Source organism: Myotis nattereri (assembly GCF_964212035.1).
Source record: "Myotis nattereri genome assembly, chromosome: 5".
NCBI classification, from domain to species: Eukaryota; Metazoa; Chordata; class Mammalia; order Chiroptera; family Vespertilionidae; genus Myotis; species Myotis nattereri.
In genome coordinates this window covers 40,398,218-40,415,007 of record NC_138080.1, presented here as the reverse complement: position 1 = coordinate 40,415,007, position 16,790 = coordinate 40,398,218, and the positions used below count along the sequence as shown (strand labels likewise).

The 16,790-nt window shown below is 39.0% G+C and overlaps 1 protein-coding gene across 1 annotated transcript in view; it reads left to right on the top strand.

The window, feature by feature from the left end:
* The first annotated feature begins 2,435 nt into the window (after positions 1 to 2,435).
* GALNTL6 (polypeptide N-acetylgalactosaminyltransferase like 6) overlaps positions 2,436 to 16,790 on the top strand; it is a 937,179-nt gene continuing 922,824 nt past the window's right edge. The window contains exons 1-2 of the mRNA XM_081090925.1: positions 2,436 to 3,700; positions 4,111 to 4,418. Coding sequence (XP_080947051.1) covers positions 4,281 to 4,418 — 138 coding nt within the window. The 5' untranslated portion in view covers positions 2,436 to 3,700; positions 4,111 to 4,280. The remainder of the gene's footprint in view (positions 3,701 to 4,110; positions 4,419 to 16,790) is intronic.

The window sequence follows — 16,790 nt, the reverse complement described above, 5'->3', positions numbered from 1 at the left end:
CGGATGAATTTACAGCTGACACTCAGTGCCAACTGCCAGCATGTGAGGGTGTTGATTGGTGCAGCCAATCAACCCCCAGACCCCAAACTACATCACATGTAGCAGAACCACCCAGCAGCGCCCATTCAAATGCACAGAATCCTGAGAGATAGTCACATAGTTGTCTAAAGTCATGCAACCTTGGAGTACAGCCATAATTAAAGCAATATTCTTCTGCTTCTTTCAGTTAGAGCTTAAGCTTGGTTCACGTAAATGTTCCTACAAACAGCTAAGCTTTTGTACTTTATTCCAATTGCCTTTATGTCAGATTTTCGAGTGGGCTTTAAGTTATTCAGGGTCATAGATATTACTCTATTTTCTTTCCCTGTGTCCTTTAGAGGTAGTAAATCATCGCTGGGCACATGGGACTTAGGAGGTTGCCCATTGAATCATAACAAAATGGAGGAGCAAATGGAGGTAGAAAGGGTGTCTCTGGATGTAAGACAAATTTAAAAGACATAAGGATTTTGATTAAACCAATTTAATCACCAATTTAAAGAGAGGTGGTGTATTAGTGTGTATGCATTTAAACATTTTTTTTATATATTTTATTGATTTTTTACAGAGAGGAAGGGAGAGAGATAGAGAGTTAGAAACATCGATGAGAGAGAAACATCGATCAGCTGCCTCCTGCACATCCCTCACTGGGGAAGTGCCTGCAACCCAGGTACATGCCTGTGACCGGAATCGAACCTGGGACCCTTCAGTCCACAGGCCGACGCTCTATCCGCTGAGCCAAACCGGCTTTGGCAAGTGTGTATGCATTTAATCTGGATTATTTGAACAAAGGGATTAACTGTCATTGAGGAGTTTTTTGTTTGTTTGTACACTCAACCTAAATATTAATTCTAGTTAGAAGTATTGACATCTTTTGGAAGTTTACACGTGGAATTGTGAAAGAAGACCAGATCGGAGGCAAATTATGATCCCAAAAAATTAAATAAATTTAACAGTTGGGGGATGGGGGGGAGTGATCATCTAGAAATACACTGTAAAAGCAGGGATGAACATAATTATTTTTTCCTTCCGGTTTTGGCCATGTATTCTTCATGGACTTTATGTGGAAAGTAAGTTATTGTTCCATTTACTGCAACTAATAATATTCAACAAAAGCGTATTGTTTGTAAGAGAACTTACTAGTGGAACAGTAATAATGAAGTACAACTCAAGTCAAAATCTGGATTTCGTAAATAAAAGAATGTGTTTTTGTGAATGAATACTTTTTGTTAAGGTTTAAAGAAACTGATATTATTAAAAATGTAAGGGATTTTTTAATATTTTAATTCCTAGAGCACTTTTGAGTTCTTTTACTTTATAATTATTAATTACTATCCATAAGAGAGTACAAATTGAATATACAGGTGTCCCCAAAAATGTATACACACTTTAACAGCTGATAGAGCAATTTTGGAAATGAATCATATTTTAATAAACACTGCTTTTATGAATATTTAAAGTGTGTGTATGCATTTTTCGTACACCCTGAATTTAAATAATTTTCCAAAAACCTTTGATTGAGGATCAGATAATCCTCCCAGCAAATCTCTCCCAGATCTATTGCTTGCCAGGATTCATATTTCTGTCTCAGAACTAAGCTTGCTAAGAGAGAGAAAGGAGGTTAGAAAAAAAAAATGCAGAGTACAAAAGGCTGTGTGTGTGTGTGTGTGTGTGTGTGTGTGTGTGTATGGTGGTGAGGAATTATGTCCCTTGCACTTTAGATTATGAAGTTCCACTTGTTAAATTGAAAGGTAACTGGTCTTTATCTAAAGGACATATTCAAAAACATTTATTGAATGTGTTTGTATACTCTTGAAATGCAAGTGATTCACAAAAACAAGTATTTCGGCACAAAGCTTTATTCATGCAAACTGTTCGAATACATTTACAATGTAAAATGTGAGGAGTTGAAGGCATAACACACTCACATCTCTGTCTTGAATCTCAAGTGAGACAGGGAAAGAGAGCTTAGAAGTAGGAGGCAGAGGGAGGGGGAGGAGACAAGGAGGGTGGGAGAGAGGGGAAGAGAGGGAGGAAGGGAGAAAAAAAACCATTGTGGATCCCACAGTCTCATCTATCCCAAGCGTGTGAGCATCACATCTGGGTTGTAACAAAGAGATGATCGAGTCCTTTCTTTTTAGTTGTAGACAGGCCGACACAGCGGGCACTGTGTGCATGTCTGTCGCCTCCTCAAAGCCCCCATTCCTTCAGGAGTCACGGGCTCCGATCCAGAGAGGGCCCCCCTCCCCCCCCCCCCCCCCCCCCGGGGCACAGTGTTAGGCGCACCGATCTCTTGGAGAGGCCGCCACAGGTTCATGCGCTTGCAGTCAGGGGCGTTGGTGCATCTTTACGTTAGGGAGACTATGCAGTCCCTTCGGACAGACTTATCTCGACCCCCCACATTTTCCGGGGGGATCGTGGGAGGAGTGTGAAGGACAGGTAGCCCGTTCATTAGGGAGCGCGGGGTGCGGACAAGCAGAGCCAGGGAGGAGCGGGGTGGCACTGCCAAATCTTAACTGGGGCCCCTGGTGTTTGCAGACCCAAGTACAGCCGCCCTGGTCTCCATGGTGCCGCCGCAGAAGCCGCTGCCCGAGAACTCTGAACCGCACCCCTGCCTCGGCTGGGGATCCTCTTCCTCCTCCTCTCCCACTACGTACCTGGCCTGAGCTGCTGGGCACGCCGCCCGGGGAACCCCTCTCAGCGGGACCTGCTCAGCCACCGTTCGCCTCCGCCCCCTGCCGCTGCGCCCGGCTGGCCCGGCTGGCCCGGCTGGCCCGGCTCGCAGGCACCATGGAGGAAGCCAGGGTGAACCCACGAGCAGCCGGTGACTATTCCTCCGGAATCTCTGGCCTGGCCCCTTTGGGGTGAGCCGAGCGGGGAAGGTGCTATCCCAGCCGGTCCGAAGTTGCCCAGAAAAGGCCTGGTAGAGAAAGAGTATCCGCGGAGGCTGGGAGCTCCGAGTCCTCTTCCAGCTGCGCCTTTGCCGCCTCCTTTTCCTCCACCCAGGTTTGTTTATATAGGATCTGGGAGCTGGGAGGAACTGCCCACCCCCTGCAGGCGCCCCCCCCCCTCCAGGGCTCCCACACGTGGTCGTGGTCGACATCAGCACCTTCTCAGCAGAAGGCAGGAGGCTGCGAGCGAGGAGCGGCGCTGGGGGCGAGCTTGGCGCATCCTCAGGGTCTGCTCCCCTCCCCGGCGTCCTCACTCACTGCAATCCCAGCTCCGACTGGGTTTCGCCACCCTCCGTCCCCTTCCCCCAGGGGAGATTGAAGACCGCGCTCTTTCGGCGCTCCTGGCGCTTCTCTGGGTTCGCTCAGTGGCCGGAAAATAATGGTAACATGAACAGCGGAGCGTGAGCGCGTCGCCGTCACCCGAGGAAGGAAGAGATTGATGGGCACAGAGCTTACTTCAAGGAATCACATTCCTGGGGCTGCGCAGGGGAACCGTGGGCGCCTCCGCCTCCTGGCTGGACGCCGCTGACATCTGTAGCCTCCGTTCCCTCGGGCTCCCAGGTCGCCAGCCTCTGCCTGCGGAGGAGCATTGGCCGGAGTCGGTGCGCCTCCATCCAAACAGGAGTTCTCCCGGATCCCGCGCGTCCCGGCATCCATCCCAGTTGAGCGCCCACCAGCACGCTGGCTTCGGAGGGAGTTGAACTTGAGTTCAGGTGGGTTATTCCCCAGGGGAACATAACAGGCGATGCTCCGGGAAGACGGGGAAGGAGATGCTGCAGTGTCCAAAGCGGGCACTTCTCTTCCTAACACTTGCTGGGCTGAGCCGCTTGCTCCCACATAGTTTTTACTCGCTCCTCCTCAACCCAGCCCTCCACACTAAGGTGGGGAAAAAACCACGCACACACCCCAAACTCCCGTTTTCTTAAGTATCTAGCATGCCATTGACTTCTCATAACTTACGATTAGTCTATGAAACCATTATATTTACTCCATCGCTTTACATTAATGGGGGTCAATAGGCTTAATGATTCCCTCAGTCAAGTCATTTACTTCTAAGCCAATAGATAGTGCCCTCGTCATAGTTTTCTGGGGGGTGGAAAGTAACTGTGCGTTTGTTCTGCAGATGCCCAGCTCCCTCTGAATCGTGCAGATTGGTGCTGAGCACGCCACAAAAGTTTGTAGCTTCTCCGCAGTTCCTGGTGCTTGGCAGGGGAGAGGAAAGGACTGGCATTCAACACCGGGAGCAGTCAGGGAGCCATCTCCTTTAACTTTTCCTACCTGTTATCATTTGCAATGAAGAGGAAACAGAAGAGATTTCTGCAGATGACTTTGTTATTCATGGTGGCTTTAATATTCCTGCCCAACATTGGTCTCTGGTCTCTGTACAAGGATAAGCACCTGGTGAAATCCACGGAGCCTGGGGAGCAGCAGGTAAGTGCCACCCAGACAAAGATCACAGGAAAGCTGGTAAGGCTTGTTGCGACCCTTGGGTGGGGGTGCGGGTGGGGGGTGCGCCAGGAAGCAGTTGGATTTTCCTCCCAAGTCTTTACAGAACTGACATGACCAGACTCTACTTTGGGTTTTAAGCAAGTAGTTGTTTTCAGATCACAGTCAATGACATGGTGAAATGTAAAATGAACTTGAAAAAGAGGGTAAGAGAGCTCACGAAGTAAAGTTAATCTTTCACAGTTGGTCTTTAACGTTGATTTTGTTTTGATCTGGGTGAAAGGTAAGTGCTTATTTGTGGGATGTGGGAGTAGGTTTGGTGCAAGTTTATCAGAGATTTGTCTTTGCCTCTTATCTGCTTTGGGTGTGTATATTGAATTGGGCAAATTAAAGCATTAAAGTAGGGAAGTAGTGATTAAAAAACAAACTACAGCTTTCTATATTTTGGGTTGTTATTTTTGCTTAGCAACAGCTTTTTACCCTTGGGGAACTTAACATCTCTGTTTCTTCTCCCCTGTTGCTAAGGTGGTCCCGTGGGGTATACACAGGCAGAGTTAGCAAGCATGTCCCTTCAGTTTCACAGTCTGGTGATAACAGTTTGTTGTTAAAAGCTTTCCCTCAGATCGGAAATACCATGTAGTGTGGTATGCTTTCTTTTTACTTAGTATGCAATCCATTAGTATGTGCATTGCTGTTGACTTAACATGGATCAAAATAACTATCTTTCTTAGTGAGCCATAGTGCAAAACACCCTTCACAAAATGTTGATGAAATCCAATATTGTTGAGTTCATTGTTTGTTAATAAGTGAAACGGTTCCTGTAATTAAACTTTTAACAATTGACTGCAGCCTTCTTTATGACATTGATATAACACTTTTCCAGTTAGTCCTGTTGCATCTGCTCGGAATATTAATATTTTTAATTTCAAGGGTCATCACCCATGTACACTACATACCTTCCACATATAAAAGTGCTAAAGTCCAGTTGTGAACAACATAAATATATATAGTAATGGCAACTAAATATTGGTTCTTAGACTTAACAAAGTTTAATTTCTTTTTACACAGTGAGTGGTTAGTTGGTGAAATATATGGAAGTAATCTGCTTTTTCATTATGACAAGTAATCATTACCGGTTGCTAAACTCTAAAGATAACTAGTTGCTTATGGATTTTTGGTAGATTGGAATTTTGACAGAAAATGCTGACATATTTTCATTTAGTTATTGATATCTATCATCCTTTCTTATAGAGACGGAACTTTGATTTAAAGTGTATTCTGTAATGCAATAAAAAAAAGACATGGATACTTGGGATGTTAAAAAGTTTTTTCTATTTAGATCACTTATTTCTACAGCCCTTGGTATGAAAGGAGATTTTATTGCCATTGGTAGTTAATACACTATTATGTAAAACTTCCATTCCAATATTGATAAAACACCTAAAACAAAAATATTTTTTCTTGAATTTTGCTCATTCAATTAACAATAACTACCTGAAATATTTGCTGGTATAGATAACATTAAACACTAATTAATCTTATTAATGAGATCTTTACAACCTATCAACTGGGTCTATTGATTTTGACCCTTAATAAGAAATTTGTATCTCCAATGGACTAAGAATATAAAAATGACAAATCAACTCTCTTAATTCTCATCATAATCTTCAAAAAATGGTTTCCTTGTTTCTTGTTCTTCTGTAGTAAAATGATGCTTAATATCAGATAATAAGTTAATGGGTATAAAAGGGATGAAGTGGTAAGAGAAGGAACAGTTTCTCAAAGTTCCTATGCTGTAGAGTAACAAGATAGATATCTTGTGACATTCCAGTTTACTAATTCTATGTAGCAATTTTGGAACCAAGAATAAAGAAAAGGTAATAGTAAATGCCATAAAATGAATGTCAATCATGTACTTTAGTATTGCTAGCCTAAATTAATGGTTTTTAAATTAATACGTTTTATAGATACAAAATCAAGTTTAAAAGTAAAATTAATTACTTTCTGAAAGATAGAATTCATTCTAAAACAGGAAAAGGTAAGCTTTTATTGGGTTTATTATGTTAATAAATGTAATTGGAAAGAAAAATAGGGTATGTTGACATCATTATACAACTATCAGATAAGTAAAAGTTGAGTTTTATGCACACATATGCAATGGACAAAATAAAAAGTTGCTTACAGTGATGAATTAAACATGCTTAGTATTATGATGTAATATTTTGCTAATGTATCTATATTTCAATGTTAGTAAGTCAGCTAAATGCAAAGGTTTTCAGTTGAAGCATATAATTTGACTATTGGGGTAATGTGTTAATTAAATTTAGCAATTTATTTTAAAAAGACATTTTTTTGGTTGATTGCTAAAATTTTCTCCAAAAGCCATCTTTTACTATATTTATCACCAAGTTGTAAAATGCTGAGGTTAAGGATTGTGTGCTGATTGGGGCATTGAAAGCAATAAGTAATGAAGCTATTCAAAACAAGTCACATGCCCAAATGAGAGGTCTGTTTTTATAGCAGTAGCAGTTATTTGTCAAATCATAGTTGTGGTTTTAAGGGTGGAATGGCAGTGCTCACAGGAGTTGAAAACTTTCACTGTTTTATGTAGTTTAATTGTTACAGTGGGTTTTAGGGAAATACTTTAATTTGTGGAAATTCAAAATTACAGAATGGCTAGTACTTTTAAAATACTCTTAATTTGTATTTTATCGGAGCATATCACTAATAGTTTGCATATCTACTATTCAGTATGAATAGTGTTTATTATATAAATAATAATTCACATAATAATTTAATTTATGGGAAGTAAATTAAAGGGACGTAAAAACAGAAAGCACTGATCAAACTGCATGATAATTTCCATGTTGTTTAGTATTTACATATTTCTCAAGTCTCTTCTGGCTTACAAATCAATTCTTTGTACTTATTATCATTTACATTAAAAGTAATATTTATAGGCGCCATAAGTTTTAAACATTTATCCCATCTGTTTTACAGAAAATAAAAAATATGATCTAAAAATTCTCTATTTATCTAAAAGGTTTTTTTCCCTTTTATACAAAGAGAATTGAGAAATAGTTTTAGTCATGCAATAATAAAAAGTTTATTTTATTATTTGAGTTCTGCAAAATTGGAATCAGGCTGAGCTATATATTAAGCTTTTGCAATTTGTAAGGTTTTATAAAAATTTAAAAATATTTTTATAGTTCTTGTTTAGATGTTATTTAATTAAATGATCAATCATAATTATCATTGTTATTTTCAGTTGAGTTAATTTCGCCACTTTTTTTTGCCATACATATATATTACAAAAGTATTTATTTGTAATGAATGTGATATTTAGCGAAGGATGATTACTGTATGATTATTGTATAATAATTCCTAATTTCATTTAAAATAATTTGAATAGTTACTCCTCTTTGGTTTTAGCTGCAATTAAAATGATATATTTAGATCTTCATTAAACTACATTAGGATGATAATTAGAACAAAGCACTATTTCAGAGCAAACCTACTTCATTCAGTATTATTACATATCTTTTCCTAATCATTTATGAAAAAATAAGTAAATAAAAATGACTCCAAAACACTTTATTTTCTTGAAATAATTGATTTAAAAAAGCTTTAAAATAGTTTAGTAACTAAGTTGCACAGTATGAGTTATATAAATAATTAAAAAGTAATCAGAATATGAAGAGATTTTTTGCAAATAAAAACTAGGATGAAAATCTCAGAATTTTAAATAAGACATTTAGACATTTTCAGAATTGTTCAGAATGATTTTAGGAGCATGTTTGGCCTGGATATTTTACCACATTAAAAACCAACCAAACAAACAAAAAATAGACACTAAAGTCACTTTAAAATTGTACAACCTTCTTTGTACTTAAAAATTGCTATTTATGAAATAGGGCTAATCATGCTTGCCTCATAAGAAGGTACATAAAATTGTGAGATCACACCTTGGATATGGAAAATATTTTGAGGTAAGATATTTTTAGTAAGATCCACACGTAAGCTATACTTGGTAGCTGTGAAACTTAAGCTATATATATATCCTCAGAGATCCCTCAGCATCTTTTCCAACTCTTCTAATGTTAACTCCACACTTTGGCGGGGCAGGGGGAGGTTAGAGCGTGTCTATATTTCTTTTTCAGTAAACACCTTAAATATTGGAAGAGCTAAGAACAGAAGGAAAAAATTAAGATTTTTCTCTCCTCTTGAAATCAGGTGGTACATTCTCAACACACTATATGTGAAATAATGAATTAATTTGGGACTGTTTTTAATTAGCTAAGATGTAGATTTTAAAATTAGGGTTGTAAGGACCTTTTCTTGAATTTATAGAAAATCCATTCTGACTTGTTACAGGATCACACCACACAGATGACTGTAACAAGTGTCTTAATTATTTGCTGTGACCTAGTAGATCGAAACATGACTAGTTCATTACTTTGCCCCATGGGAGACAGTATGAAACACAGTCTTCTGTACACAATCTGTTAAATAATGAGATAGTTTCTCCCCCCTGCTCATTGCTGTGCTGGATCATTTAACCTCCCATGTGTTTTTGTTTTTGTTTTTGTTTTTCTATAAAAGAAATTAAATCAGGGGAGGGATATGTAGGGTAAAGGGTGAAAAAGTTTGGACCATTTAAGTGGTTAGAGAAGAGAAATGAGTTTTGTTTGGTAACTTTGTTTTGTTAGAGGTAGCCATGAGAGCCTTTAGAGAAATTTTCAACTGTGTCTCCCCATGTAGAACTTTTATAAAGATGAGAGTCATCAAGAATTGCCTTAGAGCCCAGCCAGCATGACTCAATGGTTGAGCATCAACCTATGAACCAGGAAGTCATAGTTCAATTCCTGGTCAGGGCACATACCCAAGTTGCAGGCTGGATCCCTAGTGTGGGGCATGCTGGAGGCAGCCGGTCAATGGTTCTCTCATCATTGATGTTTTTATCTCTCTCTCCCTCTTCCTTCCTCTCTGAAGTCAATAAAATATATTTTAAAAAAGAATTGCTTTAGTAATTAAAATAAAGACAAGACATTACGCAATATGCGTAGCATACAGTTTCGGGTGTGGATAAGTTCTGTCCAGCAGTCATGCTCATTTCTCATTTGCTTGACTTGCTTAGGATAAAGAGGTAAGTCCTGGATACTTCAGAATCTTAAAACCATTTGACATGACCATGTTGTTCTTCTATCTCCTTCATAATTACATATATGTTTACAAAAATACCATTATGGAAACAAAGGTGCTAATGTGCAAGGAAATAGGAGGTTCTGAAGATGACAGTAAAGATAAAGACACACTTGCTCTCCTTACGACCTCCATCTGTCACACCAATACTTAACAATTCCTACATTATTTCAAAATGTAGTTGTAATACTTGGGTGAACAACAAAGACAGAACAGATGAGAAAACATTTGTGCCACTGAGAATATGTATTTAGACAAGCACAACAATACATATACTGGGTTTATTTAATGCTTGAAAAGAAGACTCAAGGCATACATAAATAGTGAAGACATGCTTACCCCCACTATCTCTCTCTTATATGCTGGTGTCTGTTCCTACCAAACTCCAATGAGGTGGCCAGAAGGAGGGTGAAAAAATAAAGGTATATTTAGAGTAATAGGTAAAAGAGTGTTTTCTCCAACTTTTCTACTTCCAGTGTGGTGATGGAAAAAAACACAAGGTTGACTGGATGAGCAGAACTCTCAAATTAAATGTATTCATTTCACATATTCATTTAGCAATACACACATATACATACATCTACACACGTGGTCTCACTTATAAAAAAAAATAAACACACCCAACTTTTTCATTTCCTACATTTTTTTTTTTTTTACTTTTGTAACTACTTGCTTATTTCATTGTGATGAATTCACACAAAAAACAAAACTATTAGTCAATTGAGTTTGAAGCATCACTTAATTGTTATTAATATAATTCTGGGAAAATGCATCTCTAGGAGCACTTATGTCTATTTAGCAAGTGTGAGAATTACAATAATGATTTAGCCTGTTAGAGTTGCACAGTTTATACATAGGGTAAGCCATTGTTATCTGGTAATATAATCAATACAGTGGTGGTTGCCATAGACTACCAGCAGGTGTCTATCAGTTCTTTGTTACAAAGGAGTGGTGGTGTCTCAGGGAGGGCTGAGAAGGCTAATTTTGAATTTAGTTCAAGTACTCAAATATTCACGCCATGCTATTTCAGTACTTGAGGTCTAGAAAGCCAGAAACAGTGCATTTTATTATCAATCATTTTGAACATTTATATTATATTAAAAATGACCAAATGGGTCAGGGCTGCCACCCAAGTTTGAATGAGTTGGGCTTTCCTTTTTCCTTACTTTTGGCATGTCTCCCCAGTGAGATAATTCAATTGAACTGAGGAGAAATTTCAGAATTTCTGTGCTGTCTTATTCTCTTTTAGTATGTAAGTGTGTAGGCTCTAGAATCAAATGATCGGGGTTCAAATTCTGTGTCCAGCACTTAGCCCTCTGTGTAATTTCTTGAGCGCGTCATTGATCTTCCCCAGATCTGTTTTTTTCTTAAATCAAATGGAGATGATGATACTTTCCTGTAATGTTATAGTGAGGACAACATATATAATACTGTGAACAGCATATAAGGTTAATGGCTATAGATCATTATTATATATAGTATATGCATGTATAAGCAATAATTGCCTTTAGGAAGGCAGTTAGGGTTTGTTTAATCAATGGCTGTCTTTGCAAGGCAATGTCAAGAGAGCATAGCAGAGCGGTGGGTGTTATAGAGGATTGCCACAGATGTGTTCAGTCTGGAAGGGAAGATTGTTGAATAAACAAATAAATAAGGTCTAGAAAATAAAAGGGCTTTGTTTATAATTTTAGGTCTAATACTTGACAAGTTGTCAATTTTAATTTTCCTATCATCACTTATTGCAAAAAATGATTTTTTATATATTGTATTCAAAGTTATTCAAAAGTTGAAGTTTTCAATATAATTCGTTTTTATCAAAAAGACAGCCATATTTCTATGTAGGGACTATCTTCATGTCCCGTAACAAATAAAGCCCATGACTCACATGTAGGCATTTTTTCTCTATATAAATTGCAAGCAAGTATTAGAGAACTAAGCAAGCATGAATTATAAGCAAACATTTAAAAAATATCTATTTTTCTTGATTTCAGAGAGGAAGGAAGAAAGAGATAGAAATATCAATGATGAGAGAGAATCATTGATTGGCTGCCTCCTGCACACACCCCCTCCCACCCCCCACCCCCATCCCTCACAACAGGAATCATCCTGGGCTTAGTTGTAATTTTGCTGCAAGTACCTGCGCTTTGCCATCTTGGTTCTCCCTCTGTTTGCTCCAGGCTGCCTGTTTTTAGTTCCAGTTCTATTAGTTGCTGAGTGATCCTCAGCAAGTTACTTATCTACTCTGTGCTTCCGATTTACCATTTCTAAATGATTATAAAATTAATGCCTATTTAATTGAGTGATGTAGTGGTTAAATAAGCTAATATGAATAAAATGCTTGAAAAGCATGATGGTACATAGAAAGAAATTTTAAAGTGTTAGATATCATTATCTGTTAGGCTTCTAGATAATTGAAATTGGACATACAGGTAAAATATGTTCCTATACCCTTTTGTTCATAAACCCATCATGAGGTTATATAAAAATTTCTGAATTTTGAAAGGCTTCTAAAAAATGTTACAAGAACCTTTGATTTCTTTTACTTTTCACTTTTTAAAATTCTTAGTAGCCCATACGAAAATAATATAGTACTTATTTTAATGTTTTTGTAACTTGAACCAAGGGCTCCAGCAGTCCTACATATTGGAAGCAACTACATTTCAACAGAGAATTCAGTTCTTCCCAGCATATGCACTCAGCAACCAAATGTACTGTGGCGACCTTTCCCCCTATATTTTGTGCTATTTTCTCCACATGGTGTTGATTTCTCTATGTGTATTTTTGCCCTCAAGGGATATGCTATATCTCATAAATTATTTCATTAAATCAGTCTAAACTTCCAAAGAAGATTATCTAAAAATGTCTTCAGGGTCGAATATTTTAATATTTTATGTAACTTGAATTTTAACACTTTTGTCCTGGCTGCTTCTGACAGTGAGGTGGTATTGGGAAAATCAAGAATGATGCTGCTCAGTGAGAGTAACTTGACAGAGTAAGAGCTGGCTGTCTCATTTCCACTTTTAGTGCTTCTAAGAAATAAACTGACTGGGAAGACTGAGGAATGGAAAATTGTATAAAACTAGATGGTGAGAGAGGATAAAAATGCTTTCAATCCCTAGCTGAGTGAAGTTTATAATTTTTTAGATAGCCTAGCAGAAGGCTGTCAGATTAACAACTATATAATGGGATTGACCCCCCTCTTAACTTCTGTAGAAACTTTCAACTTCTCTTTCACAAGCTGAAGGAAATTGCATTTTCTGCAAGATCCTCAGCATTTCGAGGCAAACATGTTGAGTTCCAATACTGTATGAAATGTATAGGGAATGATACACATCAGGGAGTCCAAGTGGATAATATTCGAGAAAGGGTAGAAATATAAGCCGCTCTTATCACTTTAACTCCTCTTCCCTGCCTTTTCCTGCTCAGAGTTCTTCCCCGCCTTCTTTTCCTTTGACTTTTTTTTTTTTTAAATTAAAGATACATTTCACCTAGGAATTGATTTCATCAATTATTGTCCCTATGAATGGATGAAAGGCTTGAAACATTTTAAACACTTGAGTCTTTTGCATTTTAAAAAAGGTTCTGTTGAACCCAGATGCATTTCCAGTTATTGGAATGTGTATGTGAGAAATACGTTTTAGCTCAAGGCTTCTGCTGTCAGTCTTTGTTGCTGTTGTTTTGTTTGTAATACTGGGAACTGCCATCTTATTTTAAACCATGCAATCAGAAAGTAAATATTGCTTAGTTTTGTCACCTCAAGGGAAACAATCTTTTTGTAAGTTCAAAGTAAAAACTGGCACAGTAAAGCCAAAACTACCAGTACAGAACCATTCTATGCTTTTTCCTTTAGCTCTTCATCTGTCTTTCCCAAAGCTCCATTTTCCAGCCTTCTCTTCTCTCCTCAAATCTCCCTTGTCACCACCTCTCTTATCAGGCTATCTCAGCAGATAGCCTGGCTTCACTCTTCACTGCGAGCCAAGACCTCATGCCATAAAATCAGAAAAAGCACCTGCGTGTATTTCCCACTTCTCTATTTGCCTCCTGTTACTATGGGAAAATGTCCCTACTTTTAGGATAAATGCGGAACCTCTATCCAGACTATGGATCACAACTATTTTGTTTTGAAAGATTTCACATATTAATTTTTTTCTTTGCATTTATTCATTGTCAGCCTTTTCCTTTCTGATCCATCCTTCATTCCAGTATTTAAATTTGCTCAAGTTTCTCCCACTATTGAAGAGGTGTGGGGAGCAAGGGAGCAAAGCAAAAAATAAAAAGTCCCTTTAGCCACTGTTCTGTCTCTCTCCTTCTCTCTCTCTTTTTAAAAATTGATTTCAGAGAAGAAGGGAGAGGGAGAGATAGAAACATCAGTGATGAGAGATAATCATTGATCAACTGCCTCCTGCACACTCCCTAACGGGGATCGAGCCTGCAACCCTGGCCATGTATCCTGACCTGGAATCAAACCATGACCTCCTGGTTCTTAGGTTGACACTTAACCACTGAACCAGACTGGCTGGGCTCCCTTCTCATCGTCATAACCAAACTGGATGCATCCAATTCCTTACTTTCCCCTTCTACCCAACTCAGGCCAAATCCTACTCATCCAATCTGTTTTAATTGCTTTCACCATTGTCATCAGAAATCCTTTGTTGGTTCATTAGTCATATTACTTGACAGAATTTAACCATGCATTCTACCTTACTGGAAGCCATCATTTTCATCTCAGGCTAAGAGGTGATGGGTGGGAGACTTGAGAAATTTGAAAAAACAACTTTGAAAAGCAGGAAAGAGGGCTGAATAGGTAACTTGGAGTGATTCAGACTGTGCAAACTCCTATTTTAATTCTCCTATGCCCACTGCCCATCCCTACTACCACCCATGCATAAACACACTTGCCAGTGTCCTTTATAGACTCCTACTTCTAATCTATCTTTTCCTTATAATGGAAGATTCTTCAGAGGTCTTTAGAATTACTTCTTGTTCTGTACTTTGCTTTGAGATATCTCACCCAGCCCCTCATTTCAGCTATCACATTTAAGTTGATGACTGCCAATCATTGTGTCTAACCCAAATTTCCCTCTTAGCCTATGGTCCACATACCAGTCTGAAAGCTAGAGACACATATTTTAAACTTTAAATATTAAGGTGAAATTTATTTTTCTCTTCCATGCTCTACACCTGTCCTCCTTTTGTGTCTCTCATCTTAACGAAGTTCATTGTCATCCATCCCAGTGTTCATTATAATTGGACTTTCATTATCTTTACTCTCAAATTTACTTGATTGCTAAGCAGTAGCAATTCTTCCTGAAACATCTCTCTTGAATTCATCTCTTTTATCTGCCTCAACTCTGGCCTGGTTGGAACCAATGTAAACACTTCAGTAGATGAGTGTAGGAGACCCTCATCTTGGTACTCCTGCCTCCAGCCGCCTTCTTCCCTCCACCTCATAGCAGCCAGAGTTGATTATTCAGAGTGATTCATTGTACATACAGCCCACTGCCCTTTCTAAATCTATTCATTGGCCTCCCACACATTTATATTGAAGTTCAAGTTCTTTAATACAACTTTGTCATATTAAGCTCTTTTATTTTTTCTTTAGAGTCTTTTAAATTTTTTTTTAATTTATTGGGATAACATCTTATATAATAAAAGCCCAATATGCTAAGTGTCCGGTCATCTGGTGACCAGTCGACTCTTCAACCAATCAAAGTCTAATATGCTAATGATATGCTAAGGCCACTCAACTGTTCACTATGATGTGCACTGACCTCCGGGGGGCAGACAGTTGACTGGTTGACCAGTTGCTATGACATGCACTGACCACCAGGGGGTAGGCACTCCGACCGGTAGGTTAGCTTGCTGCTGGGGTCCAGCTGATCGGGACTGGGCAAGACAGGGCCAGACAGGACCTGGAGCCCTCCCGTGGCTCCGATTGTGCACCAGTGGAGTCCCTCAGACTGGCTTGCACCCTCTTACAATTTGGGACCCCTTGGGGAATGTTGGAGAGCTGCTTTTGGCCCAATCCCACAGGCCATGCCCCTCGTGAGGGCGCTAGGATTGGGACTGATGGGCGTGAGCCCACAGCAGGCACAGTGGAGCCAGGATGAACGGGAGTGGCAGGTAGGAGCTGCAGGCAGCATTGGACTGTGGGTTTTGGCCTGATCCCTGCAGGTCACCCCGAGGGACCCCACCTGTGCATGAATTTGTGCACGGGACCTCTAGTTGGTTAATAAAATCATATAGGTTTCAGATGTACAATGCTATAATACATCATTTATATATTGTATTGTGTGTTCACCACCTCAATTCAAGTCTCTTTCCATCACCATTTATCCCCCCTCTAGCTCCTTTTACCTCCCTACACCTCCCCTTCCCCTCTGGTAATCACCATACTGTTGTCTGTGTCTATGAGTTGTTGTTTTTTCTTTTTTGCTTAATCCCTTCACCATTTTTACTCAGCCCCCCCAAACCCTTCCCCTCTGACAGCTGTCATTCTGTTCTTTGTGTCTGTTTAGATTTTTAAAACTTATTTTGTTCATTAGATTCAATATGTAAGTGAAATCATATGGTATTTGTCTTTCTCTGACTGGGTTATTTTGCTTGGTGTAATACCTTTCAGGTCCATCCATGCTATCTCAACAGATAAGATTTTCTTTTTCACAGTCGAGTAGTATTTCACTCTGGAAATGTACCACAGCTATTTATTCACTTGTCTACTGGTGGGCACTTGGGCTGCTTCCAAATCTTATCTATTGTGAATAATGCTGCAGTGAACATAGAGGTGCATATATTCTTTTGAATTAGTGTTTCAGATAAATTTCCAGAAGTGGAATCACTGGGCCATAAGGCAGTTCCATTTTTAATTTTTTTTGAGGTAACTCCATACTGCTTTACACAATAACTGCATCAGTCTACATTCCCCACCAACAGTGCACAGGTTTCCCTTTTTTCCATGCTCTCGTCAACATTTGTTTGTTGATTTATTGATGATAACCACTCTGACAGGTGTGAAGTGATATCTCATTGTGCTTTTAATTTGCATTTCTCTAATGATTAGTGACACTTAGCATCTTTTCATATGTGAATCTGCCATCTGTATATCCTCTTGGGAGAATGTTTTTTCAGGTCCTTTGCACATTTTTTAATTGGATT